The 25,304-nt window shown below is 39.5% G+C and overlaps 2 protein-coding genes and 1 pseudogene across 3 annotated transcripts in view; all 3 read right to left on the reverse strand.

The window, feature by feature from the left end:
* Nucleotides 1-2,613: 2,613 nt before the first annotated feature.
* Nucleotides 2,614-25,304, reverse strand: part of PRRC1 (proline rich coiled-coil 1) — a 39,551-nt gene continuing 16,860 nt past the window's right edge. The window contains exons 7-10 of one of the 2 annotated variants that reach the window (XM_055302491.1): nucleotides 25,169-25,272; nucleotides 12,589-12,691; nucleotides 4,104-4,361; nucleotides 2,614-3,737 (exon numbers count right to left, since the gene is read on the reverse strand). In XM_055302491.1, coding sequence (XP_055158466.1) covers nucleotides 4,152-4,361; nucleotides 12,589-12,691; nucleotides 25,169-25,272 — 417 coding nt within the window. In that variant the 3' untranslated portion in view covers nucleotides 2,614-3,737; nucleotides 4,104-4,151. Of the gene's footprint in view, nucleotides 4,362-12,588; nucleotides 12,692-25,168; nucleotides 25,273-25,304 lie in introns of both variants that reach the window. The other variant, XM_055302490.1, reaches the window with a different exon arrangement.
* On the reverse strand, nucleotides 12,094-12,578 carry LOC129495120 (60S ribosomal protein L30-like). Its single transcript, XM_055302493.1, has one exon. The coding sequence runs from the start codon at nucleotides 12,458-12,460 to the stop codon at nucleotides 12,158-12,160; it is 303 nt and encodes a 100-aa protein (XP_055158468.1). The 5' UTR covers nucleotides 12,461-12,578; the 3' UTR covers nucleotides 12,094-12,157.
* LOC129495119 (protein FAM133B-like) lies at nucleotides 19,985-20,759 on the reverse strand (annotated as a pseudogene).

The raw sequence follows: 25,304 nt of genomic DNA on the forward strand, positions 1-25,304 counted from the left end.
TGCTTGAAGATTAGACAGAAGAACATTTCTGGCTCTAATCCTAAAAATGGTATTCCAATGTAAACCTAGTTTCTGGTTTCTTAAATTTGGGAGCAGGATATTTAATTACCAAAAATATATTCTTACACCAGCAGCAAAGCCCAAAGCAGTACCAAAGACTAAAAAATACGGAGTAATAGGAGTGTTCTTAAACATGATGTTGTAAAATTGAAAGTATACCTGGGCAAAGTCTCAAGCTATTGTTTGAATTTAGTTGAATTAACAAATATTTACAGGATTAGCTCTGTACCCAGAAGTTCCTGAAGCAAATACGTAGGATGTTTCATAAGAGAGTGGTTTGGAAAGTGACACCCTCCACTTAAGCCCTTTGTCACATTCTCGCTGGGGTGATACTGAGGAAGTAGCTGAAGTTCTACTCCAGTACCTATTCAGTGATATGCATTTATCATTTGTTAGTTCCCTCTTTTTAATTCCTGCTTTAAATTCTTAGTATGTATTCATGTTAAGGATAATTTTAAGAATATACACATAAAGGAAATTTTTGGATCTTGATATTGGGCTTACTAATTTTGTTTCTCTTGCCCAATTTTTTTCTCCTCTAGTTAATTCTAAAACAAAGTATAAATTTAACAGGGCCTTTACTGAGTTCTGGATTGGTGTTTTTCTAGTGTACTGAAAACAACACTGTTTTTCTTTGGCAAACAAACAAAACACCCAAATGAATATTTCATTGCAAAGTACCCCCTTGCCTATTAAACCAAAACAAAAATCTCTGCCCTGAGATCACAGGCTCAGAATAGCAAATATAATACATTTATTTTTTATAAAGAAGATCCTTATGGAAGTTAAGGGTAAATCAAACTCTCCAGTCAAGACATCAAAGGAACACAGGCCATAACTTCTTGCCCATCACCTCCATCTCAAGAGTATCCTCTGCCCTAAATATTGAGTTATCTGAAGTTAAAGTTAGTTATTCTGGTATATTTGAGTGTTACCGTTGCACTTGAAAGATGTCTTTTAAATTGCTATTCTGTAAGAATTGGTGGTAGCCAGTAGCCCACTGAGACAAAGTAATGTCGGTCCTTCTAATAGAAATTATGACTGAGCATTTAAAAAATCACTATACAACTTTGGGAAATAAATTGAGGTATTCTTTATTATAACATATTTACATACTTACAAAATAGTTTTTATGCAATACATCATCCTGCGTAGTATCTTAAGAATGAACTTCATATTCTGGGAGTAAAAATCCAAATTTCTTAATGATATATGCATAACCCGACATCTTTCGGACCACAAAATACTTTCAGTTTGGCTTCAGAGAACACAAATACCTGTTTAGAATTTTTTGTAGTCAAGAACAAAGCATATTCAACAACAAAGTAATTTAGTTGACACTGAGTATATCGCTAATTTGCATAATTTTGAATACACACATATCCTTTTTCCCTTAAATTTACTAGTACAGTTCTATTTGGTTTCTATTCAGTCATCTCAATTTTCTACCTCATTATTCCTTAAGACAAACCAGAGAATGGGCAAGTCATTGAGAGACAAGGAGGAGAAAACTAGAACTGCTAAGTCTTTCCAACTGTGGCACCACTCTGGTTCCGGGGGACCTGACAGGCTTATTCACTGAAGGGTCCTGAATGGAGTCATCTGATTCCTTCTGTCAACTGAGGCTGATGCTACGTTACTCGTGCTGCCTTTTTCCTGTTGTCTTTTGCACCGCTTAATTAAAACACCGAAGTGTACGAGCTGAGAACATTCACTAAGTAATTCCCCGAGCAAAGAGCAAAGAATCACAGACAGGACCCCAAGAACAGTGATAAGAACCGTGTCAGAGACTGGTTTTCCTGAGAAGCTTGAGGGACTCGTAGTGGGACTTTCCCTCAGAACTGTTGGTGTGGGTGGAAGTGGGCAGGGAGGGAGAAGGCCGGGGATGGCTGGGTGCCCGGGGAAGGGGACCAGGCCTCGGGCTGACGGCTTGCATGTTGTATGCCCGCTCATTAGGACGCTGCCTGGCTCACACTGCCCAGGCACATACAGGGTCCTGAGTTCTTTTTCTTGCCCCTTGTATGACAAATCTAAAAATGAAAAGATAAACACAAGGTGGGGAACACGGAGCTCATGGAGTCAGTCATGCTTAGACAACTTTCAAAGGTTGGAAAGAGGGCCAGAAAGAGCCTGAGGCCAAAGCAGAGTGTAGGTTCATCTTTTCCACATGCCCTTCCCTCACCTTCCTCGCCTGTTCACACTGTTCCAGGGAGCAGAAGGCTCGGCCGGTGAACAGGACTGGAAATTACTTGGCTTCACACAAGCCATAGAAGAATTTGAGGACAACGGGAAAACTATCATCAAAGTGGATATCCATGTTTGTGAGTCTATGAAAATAGCCATCAGAAACATCAACTGTTTAAGACTTGGTAAAATAAAAAGGTACATTTTAAGGATCTTTAAAATTCTGTATAACAGGAGGGAGAATGTCAGAAATACTCCCAAGTACGGGCATCCTTCATCCCTAATTGTGATTTGTCAGCAGGCCAATGCCATGATAAAATATGGTTAGGAAAGAGGAGCTTTTTAAAAATAAAGAATAAAAGCAAGTGGTACAGAAACACTTCTCTTTTATTAATCAGATAAAGTGTTGCACAAATAGCAATAAAAGCGGGGAGAAAAGCATTCTACTCCTATTACACCACAGCAACTGGTTACATGCCTTTTCTCTCCTTCCTTTTAATGACAGACAAATCTGAATTTCACCCAGCAACCATACAGTGCTTGGAAATGAACACAGAGTTGTGAAATTAATGCTTCTCATTCTCAGGTAAAAAAGCAAAAATCAAGTAAGTACTCAAAATAATACAAAGCAAATGTTACATGTAATGACAGTGCAGGGTAATAGCTTCAACACCCTTTATAAGATTGTGCTGATTAATTTACATACAAAGAATTGTATAGACGAGTAAATAAAAATTAAATTACATTTATGTAAGAAACTGTTCAAAAAGTTATATGAACTTGCATACATAGAGTCCAGAGTAAAAGACAAACTACTTAAATTTTGATTTATATAAATCCAAAAATGCTAAAATATATTATTTGGGGTTGGAGGGGGGAGGGAGAAGCTTTCACTAAAGACAAACATGATGGACTAGATAAACCAGGCTGAATATTCACTGAAAACTTCCATCAAGAGTAAAGGCAGAATGGCACCAAGTTAGAAAAGCAGTGTTTAAGGCAATCTAAATATCAAGTAACCTTAATTAAAACAGGAGGCATAGAATCCCATAAATAACAAAGTAATTCCTCTGAAAAATGTCTGACAGTTGAGAAAATGAGTGGAAATAGGAATAATGGACATTGTCAGAGTTTACTCGGAAATATCGAATAGTAGTATATAAAAATAACCCAAATGCTTCTGATTTAAAATACACTCAAATCATGTGCCACTTAATTGTCATACAGCAACGGAAAATAAAACCTACTACTGCAGTGTTTCAGAGTATAAATCTGTGAAATGCCAAGTCTTACTTTGAAAAAAATCTTAAGATGTGTGTCCATCCATGATAACAAAAAAAAAGAAAAGAAAAGAAATCACTCCCGTTATTTTGGCCCACGTGAATGAAAAATATGCATAGAAATGTCCACCGTCTCCCTGCCAGTTGGTGTTGGTGTCTGAGGGTCAGCTGTTGAGCGCACGGCTCAGCGTCACACCTGAGATCACTGATCACCTGCATGCACAGAAAGTGTTAGAATAACAGAGAGAAATCATGAGATAAACGACACATGCTTCAATGAATTGTATCTTCCTAAACAACAAAAGAATCAAGTACATATCATTGAGTTAAATGTCATAGCACTTGAATTTGCACCTTACAAATTTGGTATATCAAATTGTCCTATAAAAATATTGATATATTTTTTTGAGAACTGCGGTACGTGAAATGACACGATCACAGCAAGGATCTGTTTGTTTTCATCTACTGGAATGACACCATGCCTTTTTAGCAGAGAACAAGAGCAGCCTACAGGCAAATTATCCAGACTGCTGCATTCATTGGCGCTCTCTACCCGGGATGATACGATAACGTCTTTACCGCCAAGTTCCAAGTGAAGTCGTCTCAGTGTCCTGGGGCAGTCTTCCATCATACGGCCCGGGGGGGCAGACGCTGTTTGTACATGCCAGCAATGGCTTTGGCTGCGCTGTAGATCATCTGCCGGCGAGACATGCCGGTGAATGTCATGTGCCAGTCAGTCCGGGTCACGTTCAGTAAGCTCTTTTCCAGGACTTCACCCACTGTCACCAAAAGGCCTGACCACCTCAGACTGTAGTCCTGGGGCGTCAGATTTTGAGCCTGTGGAAAAATGAAATTGGGTATGACTTATAATGCACTTTAAAAAATGACTGGGCCTAGCTCTAAGTGACATTCCAAAGTCTCTCTCTATGCTTTTAATACAGATGACGACAAACCAAGAAACACAGCTACCTGGGCAACAGAAGAATCAGAACAATACTGCCAACACCTCCTCTGTGGTAAGCTCATTTGGTGGTTCAGATGTCTCTTCAGTCTTAACTTAATGACGCTAATAGCTCAGCATCCAAGAGTTTAGATTCCAGTCCTGTCTGTGCTGCTTCAAGTTAATAGTAAAAGGAGTGCTGAGAGAGCGCACCTCCACCCCAACTCTTCCCATCCTTTTCCATGGTCCCTCCCTCATGAGTGTTCCCTTCTGAGCCTTTGCAATTTACATTTTTACTTGTGTATCATCTAGTCTATTAGACGTCTGAGGTTCTAATGTTTCATCAGTAAGTCTGACTTTTGTGATTTTCCAGTTAGCATATCCCAGTTAGCTAAAAGTTAATAGTACAGTAGCTATTTCTATAGCAAATATATTTCAATTCTATTGAAATCCTTTTGTCTTCTTTACACAGTTCAAACATGAACATATTAAATTGATTAGCTATTGCTTGACCCATCGGGCCATTTTTGGGATAAACGAATCTTGGCCAGACTATTATGTTTGTGATGTTAGGATTTACAATCAAAAATGCATACATTTGGGGCAACCCCGGTGGCTCAGCGGTTTAGTGCCGCCTGCAGCCCGGGGCGTGATCCTGGAGACCCGGGATCGAGTCCCACTTCAGGCTCCCTGCATGGAGCCTGCTTCTTCCTCTGCCTGGGTCTCTGTGTCTCTATAAATAAATAAAATTTTTAAAAAAAACAAAAACATACACTTGACCCCGGAACGATGCAGAGTTTAGGGACAATGACCACCTGATGTAGCTGAATATCCACATGTAACTTCTGGCTCTCCCAAAACTTAATCACTAACAGCCCACTACTGACCAGAAGCCTTAGTGATAAGTCACTTAATACTGATTTTGTATGCTACATATATTCTTAAAGTAAGTTAATAAGCTACAGAAAAAAACGTTAAGAAAATAAAAAAAAAACTGTCAAGTACTGTACTGCAAAGAATCCACTTCCAAGTGGATCAGTGCAGGTCAAACCCATGTTGCTCAAAGGTTGGTGGTATCTCTGCCCACCCTACCCCCTGCCACCTCCCAAGCTCAGGAGCAGGGAGAAAGGCTGCAAGTTGCCTAAAGGACCACTGGCCAATGGGTGAATCAGTCATGACTATACAATGAGGCCTCCATACACATCCAAAAGGCCAGAGCTGCTGGGCTGTGAACATGTGGAGATGTAGGGACGTGGTGGGCTAGGAGAACACATGGAAACTCTGCACCCTTTCCCTAGGACCTTGCCCTCTACATCTCTTCCAGCTGGCTGTGCCTGAGTTGTATCTTTTCATCATAAACCATCTAGTACTCGAGTAGAGAGGCTTCCTGAGGAGGGGGTTTTCAGAACCGATCTGTAGCAGGTGAGTCAGAGGCACAGTGATAAACTGAATTTGTCACTGGCATCTGTGGTGGGGGATGAGGGCAGAGTTGTAGGACGGAGTCCTTATTCTATGGGATGTGATACTATCTACAGGTAGACAATGTCAGAATTGAGATGAAATGTCTCACACTTGGCTAGAACAGCCCTGCCTTGTGTAAACATGTAGCTTACGAAGAGCAGGGATGAAATGAAGAACCTTTGGTTGCTGAGTGGCCCACATGGTCACTACTGGAAGGGAGCAGCATCTAGGCTGTACTCAGTAAAGGTAAAATTACCAATGGATCCATCTCCTGGAAAGTTGGTTTACTGGACACATAAAGAAATGCAAACTATTAAGAAAAATGCCCATTAAACATTTGGTTGGTGTCATCTACCATAGCTAAAGTAAAATAAAATGCTGAGTCTGGCCTGATGCTGATCAAGTTAGGGACACAAGCTGATGGCATTACAATAAAAATCTGTAAGGAAACTGTTAGGTTTGAATAGGCCTACATGCAGTGGTCTTCTTTTACCTGACTGCATTTTGGAGAGGGACGCGATAGTCCACTGGAGGAAGTTTCCACAAGTTAGTACTGTGAAACAGAAGGGATGTGAATATGCCCTTCAAGTATTATTAACTGGACACACTACATGAGAACCAGTAAGACCATCTGAGCCCACACACAGTGTGGAACAGAAGATGGTATGCTAGCAGGGACAAATTTTCCATGGCATAGCCTGGCATGGAGCTCAGACTGAGGTTTATGGCAAAAATCTGAGTGCTGCCCAGCAACATCTACTGGGACTTCAGAGTAGACTATTTCCATTTAGCATGTGTTTACACTTCCTAGTAGACATTATTAGGTAAAACTACCCCTTTCACTGAAGGATATAAAATTATTGTGAAATGTGAAATAACCAAAATGTCTAGGAAGGTGTTGGAGAAACACACTAATAAGGATGACACTGCCCAAGGGCCGGGCAAGATGGCAGAAGAGTAGGGTCCCCAAGTCCCCTGTCCCCACCAACTTACCTAGATAACTTTCAAATCATCCTAAAAACCTACGTATTCGGCCTGAGATTTAAAGAGAGAACAGCTGGAATGCTACAGAGAGAAGAGTTTGCGCTTCTAACAAGGTAGGAAGACAGGAAAAAAAATAAAACAATCAAGTGGGGGAAGGGCCCCCCCGAGGAGTCGGGCTAAGGGGGAGCAGCAGCGAAAGCCTCCAGGACAGGAAAGCCCAGTCCCGGAGAAGCAGGAACTTTTTTCGCAGAGGGAAAGGCGCTTGCAGGGAACTCGGGCAGGATCCCAGGAGGGGCAGTGGAGCCTCCAGGTTACCAGGGTCACTAACAGAGGAAGTGTGCCTGGGGAGAGTGCGGTAAAGGGCCGGAGCGCACACCTGGCAGGGCCTTGGGAGCAGGTCAGGCAGTGGCTCCGGGCGGAAGGGGCTGCACAGCCCCGCGAGTGCAATTCCAGCAGTGCAAGCCCTGGATCCCAGGGCGCCAGGTGGACACAGCACACAATCCTGCACTCCCCTCGAGACAGGCAGAGGCTGGAAGGGCACAGTACAGTGAGGATGCTCCTGCCACAGGGCGCCCCCGAGCTGTGCAGGTCAGCAACCCCCCCCCCCCCCCCCGCCCAGGGAGCATCCAGGCCAGTGTGGACTGGGAGCTGAGGTAGTTACTGCAGGATCGGACTCCAGGGCTGGAGAGCTGGCCGCTGCCAGTGGTGGTGTTCCTCCTGCTGTCATGCTGTGCCTGGGACAGAGCGGGGCCGCCAGGGAACAGGGGCCTCATGGGGTAAATAGCTCCCACCCAGCCCAGCACCTGGCAGGGGGTGGGGCAGCTCCCCCAGGTGCACACACCTGAGAATCAGCACAGCAGGCCCCTCCCCTAGAAGACCAGCTGGAAGGACGGGGGGGGGGGAAAGCAATTTCTTGACCATGCAGTGCTGGGAAGCTCCAGGGGAAGCCGAGGGTTTTACAGTATATAGAACCAGAGGATACCCCTCCTTGGTTTTTCTTTTTGTTCCCTTTTTTTCCTTCCTTTTTCCAGTACAACTCGTTATTAGTTACTCTGCACTGAGCAAAATGACTAGAAAGAAGAACTCACCACAAAAGAAAAAATCAGAAACAGTACTCTCTGCCACAGAGGTACAGAATTTGGATTACAAGTCGATGTCAAAAAGCCAATTCAGAAGCACAATTCTAAAGCTACTGGTGGCTCTGGAAAAAAGCATAAAGGAATCAAGAGACTTCATGACTGCAGAATTTTGATCTAATCAGGCAGAAATTAAAAATCAATTAAATGAGATGCAATCCAAACTGGAGATCCTAATGCCCAGGGTTAATGAGGTGGAAGAGTGAGTGACACAGAAGACAAGTTGATGGCAAGGAAGAAAAAACAATTAAAAGACCACGAAGAAAGGTTAAGGGAAATAAATGACAGTCTCAGAAGGAAGGTTCCAGAGGGTGCCGAAAGGGACAGAGGTCCAGTGTATTTGAACAAGTCATAGCTGAGAACTTCCCTAACTTGGGGAGGGAAATAGGCATTCAGATCCAGGAGATAGATTCCCCACCCTAGAAATCTATAAAAACCGTTCAACACCTCGACATTTAATAGTGAAAGGCCAATAACCAGCAAGGAAATTGAAGTAGTCATCAAAAACCTCTCAAGACACAAAAGTCCAGGGCCAGATGGCTTCCCAGGGGAATTCTATCAAACGTTTAAAGAAGAAACAATACCTATCCTACTAAAGCTCTTCCAAAGGATAGAAATGGATGGAATACACTTCCAAGCTCGTTTTATGAGGCCAGAATCACATTGATTCCAAAACCAGACAAAAACCCCACCAAAAAGGAGAATTATAGACCAATATCCCTGATGAACACAGATGCAAAAATTCTCAACAAGATACTAGCCAATAGGATCCAACAGTACATTAAGAAGATTAGGGATCCCTGGGTGGCACAGCGGTTTGACGCCTGCCTTTGGCCCAGGGCGCGATCCTGGAGACCCGGGATCGAATCCCACGTCGGGCTCCTGGTGCATGGAGCCTGCTTCTCCCTCTGCCTGTGTCTCTGCCTCTCTCTCTCTCTCTCTGTGACTATCATAAAAAAAATAAAGTTTAAAAAAAAAAAAAGAGATTATTCACCATGATCAAGTGGGATTTATCCCCGGGATGCAAGGCTGGTTCAATACTCGTAAAGCAATCAACATGATAGATCATATCAACAAGAGAAATAACAAGACCCATATGATCCTCTCAATAGATGCAGAGAAAGCATTTGACAAAATACAGCATCCATTCCTGATCAAAACTCTTCAGAGTGTAGGGATAGAGGGAACATTCCTTAGCATCTTAAAAGCCATCTGTGAAAAGCCCACAGCAAATATCATTCTCAATGGAGAAGCACTGGGAGGACACTTGAGCACTGACTGTTATGCTATATGTTAGCAAATTGAACGCCAATAAAACAAAAATTAGAAAAAAAAAAGGATGACAATGCCCAGAAAAGTTGCATTAATACAGAAATAGTTTATGTAAAAGATCATGATGCCAAGAGAGACAATCATAAACGCGGCAACTCTTTTCCCCTAGGACTCACTTTGAAGCCACGGGAAAAGCTGTGAGAACCAACTGCCATGTAGACAGTGTCTTGTGAACAACTCTCAACAAAGAGCTAGCTGCTTGGTTTGCAGATGGCAGTTCCAAGGTGAGTGGACAAGTGTGTCTGGAAGGCCACAATCCTGATGGAAGAAGGTAAAAATAAATGAGCTCTGTGTGCTGAAACGTACTCTATTTTTGCAACAGTGGTAGAAAATACTGACTCAGGGGTAGTGGCCAATGGTCTGGCCACAGGGTCAGGCAGGAAGGCGTAATGGAAACATGACCTATTAAAATCATGTCCATATGGAGCACAGCCTTGTGGAAATCAGTCTGAGAATCTGAGGGGTACAATGAAGTAGGACATAATCCCAACAAAACTTCTTCCAGCTTTGGAAGGTGAGTGGAACAGACAGCAGACACCCCTGCTTTAGGTGGCCACCCAGGTCCACAATACAGGAACAGAAGAGAAGATACTACACCAATGTGGATGGCTAAACATCATTTCCCAGAGCAAGGAAACACCTGACAGCTCAAGTCTACTTTGATGGAGAATCACAATGAGCAATTGAAACCCAAGTTGTCTAAAATGGGGCACATGAAAGCATACAGTAGGTGCTAGCTTACATGACTTCAGGAACATGAGTAGGATGGAAAGGAGTATGGATACTGGACAGATCCCTCTACCTCCCTATGGATCTGGGGCAGGGGGGTAGGGGAGGATGACAGTCATGACTAAGGATGAGGATGGGTGCCAGGGAATCCCACCATGTGATGAGAAGGCTGGAACTTTCTGTTGCTCCCCAATGACTTGGGGAGGGGTACAGGTGGGGAGAGGGTCTGGAGGTTGACCCAACCAACAAATACCAGTGATTCAAAAATGCCTATGTGACCAAGTCTCCATAAAAACCCAAAGGGATGGGTTTGGGAGAGCTTTTGAGTTAGTGAACATGACAGATTTGTGAATAACATAGGGTTCAGAGGGCATGGAAATTCTGCCCCCTTCCCCAAATATCTCTTCCACCTGCTATTCCTGAGTTACAGCCTTTTAGAGTAAATCTGTAATCTATTAAGCATGTTTCCCAAGTTCTATGACCTGCTTTAGCAAATTAATTGAACCCAAGGAGAGAGAGAGGGTCATGAGAATCTCTGGTTCATAGCCAAACAGCTGACAGTCTGAACTTGCGAATGTCTGAAGTGGGTAGTGGGGGAGACAACATCAGATCCTACTGATGCAAGACTATCTGAAGGTATATAGTGTCAGAACTGAGTTGAAATGCAGGATACCCAGCTAGTGTTAGAAAACTGGTGGCATACGGGAGTAGGGGAACAGACTCCCTATATTGGAATTGGTTCTAGAACTCTTTGTAACATTTTTCCAGTACAATTCAAGATTTTATTAATTGTACCACTGGTTTTGACATTTAGCTTTGAAGTGATAGTCTACTGTAATTCGGGGGGAGGGGGTTAGGCTAGTCTCATAAAGTAAAATGGAAAACTGTCAGTGAATAATACTATTACATCAACAAATTAGATGAAGCGGCTCATGGTCTAGGAAAATAAAAATTGCCATAGTTGATTCAAGTATTAGGTTGAACCACATTAAATTGACTTTCTGACTTCAGAGAAAGCAAATATTGTCAGTTTCATATGATTCAACCTAATTACCTCAACAAAGCAGATGGAAGAATATTCCATTCTGAAAATATTGATGAAGTTTTCCACTTTATCAACATTTCATATTGAAATGAACTTAATGTTACCATCTATAAATTTTTCTGTACTTTTGAAAGGAAATTAGAAAAATTAAGTAAAAGGTTCAATAAGATTAAAAAATTCCAAGCATTAATTCCCAATAATTCTCATGTAAACTGTAAACACCAAAGAGAGCCACTGGTTGCTTTCTAAACATAAAAGCTGACTTTATACACGAGGAACATATGTCTTTTCATGGGAGCGGATCCAGTAGCTTTTATCAGATTCTCAAATGCCTAAAGACCCAAATAACTTGAAGAGATAGCTTTGAAATGACATTTAACAATGTACCTTAGAACAAATGTGATGAAAATTTTATGAAATGGAGGACAGGAAAAATTCAACAAAATGCCCTTTTGTATGGGACTACTAAGGCTCCCCTGTAAACCTATATTTACATTCCATTCTGATCAAGAAAGCATGAAAGGAAAGGAATCAATCCTTATATACCTTATGCTTCCGATCTATGTGGACAGGTAAACTAAGAGTCACATTTTCAACAAACATAAAGACATACACCTTTCATTTAAGGTTTCCACTTGTTACAAAAGATGAACAGACAAGGACAAAAGATACAGAAATAGGGGAACCAAAATAGTAGACAAAGGAGAAGTAAATGAAAAGTAAACATACAACCAGCAGAACAGGTAAAATGTTACATCTGAAGAGAAGGGAGGTACTCAATAAGGAAGAAATCAGAAACTGAAGAGTAAAGAGAAAAAAGCTAAAAGGGAAAAGAAAGTGGCAAAATCAAGAATATATATCCTAGCTCTAGTAAAACATCTAACACAAACTTGTATTCTGAGAACAGTATTTTTTTCTTTAAAACAAGCTGTGGCCAGTTTTATTAAAAATTTTGTGTGATTTACTTTTCACCAGTCAGTTCTGACAGGCTTCTAATGATATCAGACTAACCTGGATCAATGATAGCCAGAGTGCATACTCTGTAGTATTTCCCACATGCTGTGCCCAATTCAATATTATTGCCACTGTAGTGATGGACACCAGTTTTGGTCAACATGGTGTAGTATTCTATTTCAGATTTCCTCAAAGCAGGGCAGTTGCTGGCCAGGATGACCAGTTTCACTTTGCCGTGTCTCATCAGTTTCAGGGTCTGCTTGTACCCCAGCACATACTTTCCACTTTTCATAACGAGTTGGAGCCTAGAGTTGATTGACTCCAGCGACTTTTTCGTCATCTTTGTAGCCACCATCTTCCTGCCTTAGATGCAGGATGGCCCCAACCAACAGAAGCCACCAAAATGGCCAGAAGTGAGAAAGGAAGGAGTTCCCACAATGCTGAAAACAGTATTTCAAGTTTCACGAAGAAGAGAAAACTAACCTGCTGAACAAATTCCAAAGGCACTGGTGTGGCCTGTGTAAACGTTTCTAGGTGAATGCCATGGACAGGATCTTCCACTATCAAACAGCCAATGTCAAACCACCTGTAACAGAATGCATGAAGACTGAGTTGTTTATGTGCTAAATAAAAGTTATAATGATTAGAAAAAATAAACTCCAAAAACCAACTAGTATCATTCAGATAAAACCTTAGAGAAAATCCATAAAAATTATATATAAAATTACCTGTTGGCTTAATTCCAAGAGCAGCGACAACAAAGAAGAAAAACCAGAATAATCCACATAAAGTTTTTCTTGCTAAGACTCAGGGAAAAGAATGGGAATAGGAGTATTCAGAAAGCGACAGATACTCATCTGAATATGCAAATACTTAATCATGAGTAACTTTTTTAAAATGTCACTTGCTAAAATACAGGAAGTGTTATTTTACCATCTCTATGGTTACCATGTAGCCCACTTGCAAAGTTACTAGCAAATTAAATAAGCTCATTCAGAGGAAATAACAAATCTTCTCCTTATTCTTGATGATCAGTCTTGGAAAACACTTCACAAAATCAAGAAAACTTTATTCCATTTAAAGTTACTCATAAATTATAAAAGTACATTTTATAATTGCCTTTAAGTCATCTGTAACACCACCAACATTTTAGATAACCAAAATTATGCAATCACCAGATGCCATGAAATCTTGAGTTGGGGTAACAAGAGGATATACAGAGCAAAAAAAGTTCAGTCTATTTTTAAAAATATGTAGATCTAATGAAATGTGATAAAATATGAAATGAATTAGGTAACTTGTATTTACATATTCAAAGAAACAGTAAAATCTAAAATAATACTTTGCTGAGTATTAAAATGATAGCAGGCAGTATCTGTAGTATTCATATCCTAAAACTTGGTTTCAAGTAAACAATATTGGCATGCCAAATAAAAGTAATAGCCTTAACCAGTAACTTGTGTATAACACAGAGAGTAGAAAACAATCGTGGTGACTAAGCTGGCAGGCATGGACTTCCTGAAAAGCTGACTCCATGAAGGTAAAAGTCCCCTCTGTGATGCCACGGGGAATCCACATTAGAAGAACCCTAAGGTCTTCTCTGTTATCTGAAATCTAGTCGTGCTCGTGACCATGTCAACAGGGATATCCCACCAGCATCTAGAGTTGGAACCATGGTCATGCCCATGAAAGCCTCTTCCATTTCTTTCACTAGTGCTGCCGGATGGGGAAACGCCGGGTCCTCCTCCTCTCCTTACTTTCCCTCAACTCAATGGGCAAACCCCGCCCCACATTCACAGACAGTAAGGGAGGCACTGTCTCCGTTCCTTCCATCCCCTCTCCAGGCAGCTGCTGAAAGAACATGGACTTGACCAATCCCCGCGTGGCAGACTAAAAGAGAGCTTAAGCAGAACTGTGGTTCCAAGATAGTTACTTGGATTTCATTTACCAGCAAAAATCTCAAAACACAATGTGGGAACTGCCACTCTGTGTTTTACAAAAGACAGACCATCTAACATCACCAGTCAATTCTCAGAAAAAAGGACATTTTAACATATTTAACATGCAACGTAAGATTTTTCAAGCTGGTGGGTTAATCCCAATATAGGGATAGTGCATGCTTACACAGGCTTTTGTCCATGTAAGGTACATGTCATGTCACCTATTCTCATGCTACATGGACTGATGCAGAATTCAGAGACAGTCAGGTCTGTCCTGGCTCTATTCTTTGTTAGGGCTAACCACATTTGGGATCTCTTCTTTTGGGGATCAGTCTCCTCTTAGCTGTAAGCATGATTTCACACAAGACCACAGCAGACAGAAATAGCCAAAGCCCTCACTGATCCTCTGTACCTTCCTATCAAGACCTTTCCTCCTCTCCTTCACCCACACTGAACCCGCAACAGATTTCTTTTTTTTTTTTTTTAAATCTTTTATTTTATTTTATTTTATTTATTTATGATAGGCACACAGTGAGAGAGAGAGAGGCAGAGACACAGGCAGAGGGAGAAGCAGGCTCCATGCACCGGGAGCCTGATGTGGGATTCGATCCCGGGTCTCCAGGATCGCGCCCTGGGCCAAAGGCAGGCGCTAAACCGCTGCGCCACCCAGGGATCCCCCGCAACAGATTTCTAACGCTAGAGTTTAACCTTGAACAATGTGGAGGTTATACTTGCTGTGACTCCCTGGTACAGTAAAAAATCTTAACTTCTGACTCTCCAAAACCTTCTAATAGCCAACTGTTTACCAGAATTCTTACCAATAACAATCTATTAGTACATATTTTGTATGTTACAATTATAATATACCATATTCTTATAATAAAGTGAGCTAGAGGGAAAAAATTGAAGAAAACCCTATGAAGAGAGAAAATATATTTACAGTGCTATACTGTATCATAAAAAAATCCACATAAGTGGATCTGTGTAGTTCAAACCCTGCTTTTCAAGAGTCAACTGGTTTTACTATCCCTAATGTTCCTAATATGCTACTGTACTTGTCAAAATGTATTTGGTAGGAAAAAATACCACATCCAGGTATGACAGGACAGTTTAGGGCAGACCAATGCTCTCCATGAAAAGCTGGATGAAGTATCCAAATCCCGTATCCAAAGGTGTCAAAGGGTGGCAGAAGCCAGGAGGACAAAATGGAGTAACATCAGGGATGGGGGAAAGCCTTCAGAGTGAGGTGAAGACCTTTAGCTGGACCTGAGTGTCACCCAGCTTGAGCTCAGCAACTAGACTCAAAGCAAAGGAAACCCATTCACTAACATCTCCCACAGGTAGAGAAATGGTTAGAATTTTCTCTGGAGCTGGAGGTGCTTGGGAGCACCATCATTTATGTTCTCCCTCCAGTGTGAGAATGCATACAGGAACAGAGTCAGGGCATTCTAGCCAGCCGGCTGCCTGCCTCTGTGATCCAGTGCATGTACACCAGCTCAAGCCATCCCACCAAGGCAACCTGGTACAGGGCACAGTGGGACACCCCAAGGCTCCAAACACACATCAATTACACAGGGCATATCCCTACGAAAGGCCACCCTTTCAGGACTGGAAGAGATAAGTGTTTCACCTAAATCACAAAGTCAAAATGAGGAGACAGGAATATGCTTAAATGAAACAGATTCACAGTCTGAGGGATGAAAGAGGTTCAAAGTGATGGTCACAAATATGCTCACCAAACCGGAGGAAAGAGTGCATAAATTCAGAAAATATAAAACAGCCAATCAGAGCTGGATACAGTAACTGAAATGATGAATACACTAGAGGGAATCAGCAGCAGAAGATGTAGCAGAACAGATCAGTGATCTGGAAGACCGGCTATCCTAAAGCAACCAAGCTGAAGAGCAAGAAGAAAAAAGAAAAGGAAGATAGGTTAAATGGTCTCTGGAAAAACATTAACCATACTACTATTCCCATTAGAGGGGTCTCAGAAAAGAGAAAGGAGCTGAAGACTCCCTAACCTGGGGAAGGAAACAGAGACCACATCCAAGAATCAGAGCTCAAAATAAGATGAACCCAAGGAGGTCCACAACAAGAAACATAAATAAATGTCAAAAATTAAGAGAATCTTAAAGCCATGAAGAGATAAGCATCTATTTATACATAATACAAAGGAAACCCCAAAAGGCAACCAGCAGATTTCTCAACACAAACTTGGCAGAACAGGAGGGAATGGCATGATCTAGTCAAAGTGGAGAGTGCTCGCTTCGGCAGCACATATACTAAAATAGTCAAAGTGGAGAAAGAAAACACCTACAATCAGGAATACTCTAACTGGCAAGGTTAACATTCACCACTGTAGAAGAGAGAAGTCATTTATCACCACTAAAACCAACCTCATAAAAAATGTTAGACTTTTTTTTCTTTTTTTTTTTTAGACTTTTTTTTTCTAAGAAGAAAAGGCACGGCCAGGACTAGAAAGAAAAGGAAAAAATTTCACAGGTAAAAGCAAACACACAGTAAAGGTAGATCAATCATTTATACAGCTACTGTGAACATTAAAAGGCGAAAGAAGTAAAAGCAATTATATCTACATTAAGAGATTCATAAAATTTAAAAAATGTAAAATACAATATCATAAAAGGTAGAGGGATGAGTAAAGTGCTTTCTGAATCTGTCTGAACTTATGAGATCATCTTTATAGACTGCTATATACTTAAAATGCTATTTATGACTCTCATGGTAACCACAAACCAAAAACCTATTACAAATACAAAAAACCACAAAAAATCATCAATCACAAACAAAGAGAAAGGAACATGGCATTAGTAAAGAAACTACAAAACAATGAAATGGTAGTAAAGTCCATACCTATTACTCCAAATGTAAATGTCAAAATGCTCCAATCAAAAAGACATAAGGTGACTGGATAAAAAACAAGAACTATCTATATGCAGCCTAAAAGAGACACACTTCATACCTACAGACACACAGACTCTTGGAAGGGAAGGAAGAAGATATTTCATGCAAATAGAAGAAAAAAAAAAAAAAAAAAAAACCCTTAAAACAAATATTGGGGGATCCCTGGGTGGCGCAGCGGTTTGGCGCCTGCCTTTGGCCCAGGGTGCAATCCTGGAGACCCGGGATCGAATCCCACGTCAGGCTCCCGGTGCATGGAGCCTGCTTCTCCCTCTGCCTGTGTCTCTGCCTCTCTCTCTCTCTCTCTCCCCCTGTGTGACTATCTTAAATAAATAAAAAAATAAAAATAAAAATAAAATATTGGGATGCATGACGTGAATCAGACCAGACTCTGAAACAAAGACTGTAATAAAAGACAAAGAAAGGCATCACATAATAATAATAAAAGGATAAATCCAACAAGAGAGTAGGACAATGGCAATTATCTATGTACCTAACATGGAAACATCTAAATATATAAAACAAGTATTAGCAGATCCCAAAGGAGAAAGTGAGAATAAAACATTAAGGGACTTTACCCCCACAACTTGTATCAATGAATAGATATCCACACAGAAAACGAGTAAGGAAATGATGGCTTTCAACCAGATAGATTTAACAGATCTATATACAACATTCCTTCCAAAACTAATAGAAGACATATTTATTTTCAACAGCACATGGAATGTTCTCCAGGATAAATCCTATGTTAGGCTGAAAACAAGTCAAGCGCCTTTTTCCTACACCATAAGGCTATCAAATTGGAAATCAATTACAAGGAAAAAAAACCTGGGAGAAATACAAATATGAAGGCCAAACAATATGCTACTTACTAAACAACCAAAGGGTCAATATAGAAATCAAGGAATGAACTAAAAAAAATCCTTAGAAACCACTGAAAACGGAAAACCAACAGCTGAAAATCTTTGGGACTCAGCAAAAACAGTTCTAAGGGGGAAATTTACAGTTATATAGGCCTACCTCAAAAAAACAAGAAAAATATAAACTAAAAAGTTCAACCTTACAAACTAAGAAACCTAGGAAAAGAACAAAGCTCAAAGTTCATAGAAGGAAAGAAATAATAAAGTGGAAATAGAAACCAAAAACAAACAAACAAAACAAAACAAAAACCAAGAGCTACTTCTTGGAAACCATAAACAAAACTGATAAACCTTTAGCCAGATGAATCAAGGGAAAAAAAAAAGAGTCAAATAAGATCAGAAACGAAAGAGAAGCAACTGATATGACAGAAATACAAAAAATTTTAAGAAATAATTAAAAATACTATGAAAAATTATATGCTACCAAACTGGACAACCTAGAAGAAATGTATACTTCCAAAAAACATCCACTCTTTCAAGACTGTATCAGGAAAAAATAGAAAATGTCAAGACTAATTACTAGTAACAAAACTAAATAATCAAAAAGCCCTTAACAATAAAATCCAGGACCAGACAATCTCACAAGAGAATTAGGAGTTATTTATACTCATCCTTCTCACACTATCCAAAAAAAAAACAAACACAAAAACAAAAAACCCAGGAAGGAAAACTTCCAAATTCATTCTGCAAAGCCAGCATTTCCTGGATAGCAAAATTAGACAAAAAACACAAAAAAGAAAGTTACAGGCCAATATTCCTGATGAACAAAGATGCAAAAATCCTCAAAACATTAGCAAACCAAAAAAGTGGCTCAGTATTATCAAGTCACAATTTTAATTTTTTTTTTTGCCACTCAACTTGTTTACGGTTAAGTCTCAGCTTCAATATGAAGCTGTTAAAAAAAATCAAAAGCTTGCTTTGTTTACATGCTAAGTATCCTGGCAAGTATGCCATTAAACACAGTAAGGAATTTAAGATAGCAAGAATAAGAAATTAATAAAAGATAAACATTGCAGCCTAAACAAAATTCTTACAAAAATAAAATAACTATCACTGGTTACATAAAGTTTTCCTGACTGGTTAAAACCTAACAGTATAAAACATGCATTTTAAATCTTTAGCTATCAAGTTCAGAAAGCACCAGTGTCTATTTTAAATGATTCTTCTCCAGAGCCAAAGTTGTAGTCAAAATTAATTCAAATGTTATAACACATTCTAATACTAAAAACATTCAGTATTACTGAAGTGGAGGTAAATCCCAGAGCTTCTGGAGCTCTGTCATGCTGCAAAGGGCTGTTTCTCTGGTTCACTCAAAGCAGCAAACAACAGAGTCCAAGGATGTCTAGGGGCAAGACTGCTATACCCAGCTCAGATCTCCCCATGAAGCATGGCTACCATGTCCACAAAAATAGGATGTGTGGGGGTAGAAGGCACACTATTCTGCTAGCTAAAGAGACAGCAAACCACCCTCCAACCCTAAAAGCTCCTTCCCCAGGTAAATAAATATATAGAAGAGGAAAAAATTAAAATACATTAATCTACAGAATAAGGATTTTGAAGTATCAATGTGATCCCTATTTCAAAAATGTTAACTAGAATTATCTGGTCATTGCTAATTACATCTTAATGATGTATCCAGATTCAATTTCTGTTGATTTATCAATAGATACTTCTAGTCAAAAATATTAACTTTAGGGCAGCCCCGGTGGCCCAGTGGTTTAGCGCCACCTTCGGCCCAGGATGTGATCCTGGAGACCTGGGATTGAGTCCCACGTCGGGCTCCCTGCATGGAGCCTGCTTCTCCCTCTGCCTGTGTCTCTGCCTCTCTCTCCCTGTGTCTGTCATGACTAAATAAATAAAATCTTAAAAAATATATATTAACTTTATCTCCAAATATCTTAACCACTAGCACAACTGCAATGTATTATCTCCCTGAGTTGTTAAGCACTGGAAGAGAAAAAAAAAATAGATGTTCAAGCAGCAGGCAACAATTAAGGCCCTTTCACACAGCGGCTTCCGAGTGGCTACTGAACAGTCCAGGAATAATTCTAAAAACAAGAAAATTCAGGCATTTTAGTAAGTATGTCATAATTTTCACAGCTGAAATTTCCTTAGACATTGCACTTTCTTTACAAGGGAATCCTGATTTTTCTTAATGTTACGGTGAGTCAGGACTTGAACTAGCAGCCTTCTTTTTCTTCTTCTTACTGTGTTTCTTATGCTTCTTTTTTTTCTTTTTCTCATTCTTCACTGCTTTTCTTCTTTTTTGCTCATACCTCCTCAATATAAGCTGATTCTGATAAGGACTCAGATGATAATAGTTTATCTTCAGGATACATCTTTTTTTTGGGGGGGGGCGCTGAGTCCTTTAATGTCCTTTTCTTTCTCATTTGCAGCCTTTGACTTCTTTTTCTTTTTTAAACTATCCTTACTGTAGGATTCCGTTTCTGACATGGAGCTTTCAGAAGATTTATGTGAACGGTTCTTTTTCTTTTTCCTTTTCCCTTGTTTTTTATCATCATCAGAATCCGAAGAACTGCTGGAAGAATCAGAGCTTGATGAAGAAGAATATCTACCAGATTTCTTTTTTCTTTCTCCTTTTTTTGGATGAGCTCTCACTTCCACTTAATAATTTCTCCCTGTATTTTTCTAGTTCTTTTTTCCGGTTCTCATTCATTTTTTCTTAAAATTCAGTCAATGCCTTGGAGCCTTTCTTCTTTTCTAGTTGTTCTTTCACTTCTTCCCAGGTAGGACTTGGTCAGTTTAGATAACCTAGATAATCTTGGATTGTTGGCCCAGAAGACTATATTGGACCCCTTGATCTGGCCATTACTATTGGGTTCATATAGGCCACCTGACTGTCCTGCTTCCCCATGGTGCAGGACTGATTGCAGAGTCGGACGCCAAGGGAGATCGGGCCAGAGAGTGGCCGAAGAGCACACAATTTTAATTATTAAAAAAAAAGACTGTAATCTCTAAGGTAACCAGCAAATGAAATGTAAAAGGTTAAGACAGAGGAAAAATGAAGTAATGATCACTGGGTGGCTCCTGGGTGCTTACACAGAAAGTTCAACCTTTTCACCCTACCATTCAAAGTTCTTCACACATCTGTCTCCAAACCATTTCTAGATTTCCTAATCCAATGAATGACTGGCAAAGCTAGTAACTAACCTCTGACCCCAGAATCCTCTTAATCATCTTCAAACTTCCTCCACTCAGAATGTCCTATTCTTTCCACTTAACTAAATTTTACCCACTCTTCACAATCACAATCCAGTCCAAGTCCTAATCACTCACAAATCTCATCTGACACTATCTCCACACTGAGCTATTTCCCCTTGAATTGTTAAGTAACATTTCCCATCAGCAAAAAATTATACACTATCTTATACAGTCACTTAAAACTGTTTATCTGTGTACCTATTTTCTCCCAACTGGCCAACAGTACAACCTCAAAGTTGGAGAACGTTTTTTACAGACTATAGCCATAAAGTATTAGGCACAGTGCTACCTGATACTAAATAAACAAAAAATATAACAAAACTACAATGTGATTACAAAAGAGACAGATTTCAACAGTTGGGAAGCTCTTTGAGTATAAATAGTTTCAGCATGTTAAAAATAACTTCTACCATAAAAAAGCCATCTATTTAAAGTATAAAGACCTTACAGACCATAATGAATCATGTTCTCTGAATATTTTCCAAATTAAGTAGACATGCTTTATTGCTCAACATATCTCAAACGTGGTGACTTGCCACTAGGCTCTGTGCCCATGCCTTCCATTATTCTGAATAACTGTGTGAATAACGGTGTTGGTTACTGGTGGTCAATTACATATAAGCCAATACAGCATTGTAATCTCTCAAATTTAGTGCTATTATATTCAGTGATTGTTCACCCAATCTTATTGATCCAGGCATTACTATCTCCATTTTATAATTAAAAAGGAGAAACTTGAGTAGCAACGTGTTAGGCTACAGAGATCACAAAGCTACTTAAACAATATAGCCAAATTAATCCAAAACATAATTTTCTCTAAAATAGGATACATTTTTTTTTACTAGGTATATACAGTGCCAGCCCCCAGGAATAATCGTATTTTGCTAGTAAGAAAAAATAAGCCTCTTGCTGAATAATTTATATGCCACCAAACTAGACAACCTAGAATATATGTATACATTTCTAGAAACATACAACCTATCAAGACTGAATCATAAAGAAATTGAAAATCTGAAAAGATCGATTTCTAGTACAGAGATTCTAGTTAGTGATCAAAAACCTCCCAACAAGCAAAAGTCAGGACCAGACACCCTCACTGGCAAACTCTACCGAACATGTAAAGAAAAGTTAATATTAAAGAAAAATTACTACCAATCCTTTTCAAAGTCTTCCAAAACAATAGAAAACAAGAGACACTCCAAATTCATTTTACAAGGCCAGCATTACCCTGATACTAAAGCCCGACAAGCACAGCATAGAAGAGAGAATCAAAGGCCAATTTCTTTGAGAAACACAGAGGTAAAAATTTTCAGACACAGAAATGGTTCCATATCCACAAATCGATCAACGCGATACATTAACAAAATCAAGAATAAAAATCATATGATTATCTCAATACATGCAGAAAAAGCAGGTGATAAAATTCAACAGCTGTTAATGATAAAAAAAAAAAACTCTCCAAACAGGTTTAGAAGGAATGTACCTCAATATAATAAAGGCCACATAAAACAAGTCCATAGCTAGTATCACACTCAACAATGAAAAGTTGAAAGTGTTTCTTCTCTAAGATCAGGAACAAGACAGGGATGCCCACTCTTTCCACTTCTATTATTCAATACGGTATTGAACTGCCTCTTACCAGAGCAATTAGGCAAGAAAAGCAAATAAAACACATCCAAATTGGAAAGGAAGAAGTAAAATGGTGACAAAACTGTGCCTATTATACTATATGACATATTGTATACCAAAAACACTAAAGACTTTAAAAAAAAAAAAACCTTACAACTCATAAATGAGTTCAGAAAAGCTGCAGAATAAAAAATCAATACACCAAAATCTACAGATACGTATACACTAATAAACTATGAAGAGGAAACCTTAAGGAAACAATACCACTTAAAATCGCATCCAAAGGACAAAACACTGAGAAACAGATTTAACCAAGAAGGTGAAAGAGCTCTGCTCTGAAAACTATAAAACACTGATGAAAAAAATCGAAAACTCAAATATATGGAAAGATATCCCAGGCTCAGGGACTGGAACAATTAAAATTATTAAAATGCCCATACTATTCTATTCATAAAGCAATCTACAGATTCAATGCAATCTTTATCAAAATTCCAATGGCATTTTTCAGAGAAATAGAACCCTAAAATTTGTATGGAACCATAAAATCCTGAATGGCCAAAGCCATCTTGAAAAAGCAGCAGGTTCACACTCCTAGATTTCAAAATGTATTTCAAACTATACTGCAAAGCTATACTCATCAAAATAGTATGGTTTTGGCATAATAGATCAATCTAACAATGGAGAGCTAAGGAATAAACCCACACTTACATGACCAATTAATTTACAACAAAAGAGCCAAGAATACAATGGGCAAGGACAGTCTATACTATAAATGGTGTTGGGGAAACTGGACTACTTACACCATACACAAAAAATAACTCAAATAGATTCAAGACTTGAACTTAAGACCAGAAACCATAAAACTCCTAGAAGACAAGAGAGAATAAGCTGCTTAATACTAGTCTTGATGATAATTTTTTGAAATTTGATACCAAAAGCAAAGGCAAAAAAAAGCAAAAATCAGTAAGCAGGGCTACATCAAACCAAAAAGGTTCTCAGAGCAAAGGAAACCCCATCAACAAAATGAAAAGGCAACCTACTGAAGAGGAGAAAACATCCACAAAATCACATACTTCATAAGGTGTTTACATCTAAAATTTATCAAAAACCCAGTAATTCGAGGAAAAAAAAAACAAACCAAAAACCATGTGATTAAAAAATGGGCAGAGGCTCCAAATAGTTCTCCAAGACATAGAGATGCCCAACATGTACATGAAAAGATGCTTAACATCACTCATCATCTGGGAGATGTAAATCAAAACCACAATGAGACATCACCTTAAACCTGTTAGGATGGCTATTATCAAAAGTCAAAGTGTTGGAAAAAATATGGAGAAAAAGCAAGCCCTTGATGAGAATGTAAACTGGTGCAGCCACTATGGAAAACAATATGGAGGTTCCTCAAAAAACTAAATGAGCTATATGATCCAGAAATTCCACGTCTGGGTATTGTTTTTTTTTTTTTTTAAGATTTTATTTATTTATTCATGAGAGACACAGATAGAAAGGCAGAGACACAGATAGAGGAGAAGCAGGCTCCATGCAGGAAGCCTGATGCGGGACTCGATCCCAGGACTCCAGGATCACGCCCCGAGCCAAAGGCAGACTCCAAACCACTAAGCCACCCAGGGATCCCCAACACTTCTGGGTATTTATCTGAGGGAAATGAAAACGCTACCTTGAAGAGATACATGCACCACCACCCCGCCCCCAACTTATGTTTCCTGCAGCACTATTTACAATAACCAAGACATGGAAACAAATGACATCAATGGAAGGATGAATTTAAAAACTTATGTATGTATACATAAATATAGACACACATTATTCAGACATGAAAAAAAGAAGGAAATCTTTTCATTTGCAACAATATAAATGGACCTTCAGGGCCTTATACTAAGGGAAGTCAGAGAAAACAAATATGATCTCATTTTTACATGAATTAAAAAAAAAAACTCAAAGATACAAAGAACAGACTTATGGTCAGCAGGGCGGGGGGCGGGGACTAAGTGAAGGGGTTAAAAGACATAAACTTTCAGTTATAAAATAAGTCATGAAGATAAAACGTACAGCAAAATGACTATAATTTATAATACTGTAATAATATTAATTAATTAACATATCTGAAAATTGCTAAGAGGGTAGGTCTTGAGAGTTCTCTTAAAAGAAAACAAATTGGGGATCCCTGGGTGGCGCAGCGGTTTGGCGCCTGCCTTTGGCCCAGGGCGCGATCCTGGAGACCTGGGATCGAAACCCACATCAGGCTCCCGGTGCATGGAGCCTGCTTCTCCCTCTGCCTATGTCTCTGCCTCCTCTCTCTCTCTCTCTCTGTGACTATCATAAATAAATAAAAAATTAAAAAAATAAAAAAATAATAAAAAAATAAAAAAGAAAACATTTGTAATTATGTTGAAAAAAAAAAAAGCCTCTTACTTGTCAGGTAGCAATTCCGCAATGAAGTTTTCTACTGACACAGCAGTCTGTTTTTCATGGATGACTCCAGTTCGACGCAAGCTGTCTATCCGTTCCTGGGCGCCCTGAATGACAAGCACAGGTTAGAAACCACTTC

This window comes from Nyctereutes procyonoides, unplaced genomic scaffold (genome assembly GCF_905146905.1).
Source record: "Nyctereutes procyonoides isolate TBG_1078 unplaced genomic scaffold, NYPRO_anot_genome, whole genome shotgun sequence".
NCBI lineage: Eukaryota > Metazoa > Chordata > Mammalia > Carnivora > Canidae > Nyctereutes > Nyctereutes procyonoides.

What these genes read in the sequence shown, in the direction of transcription:
- LOC129495120 (XM_055302493.1), bottom strand. Translation starts at nt 12,460, where the DNA reads ATGGTGGCTACAAAGATGACGAAAAAGTCGCTGGAGTCAATCAACTCT.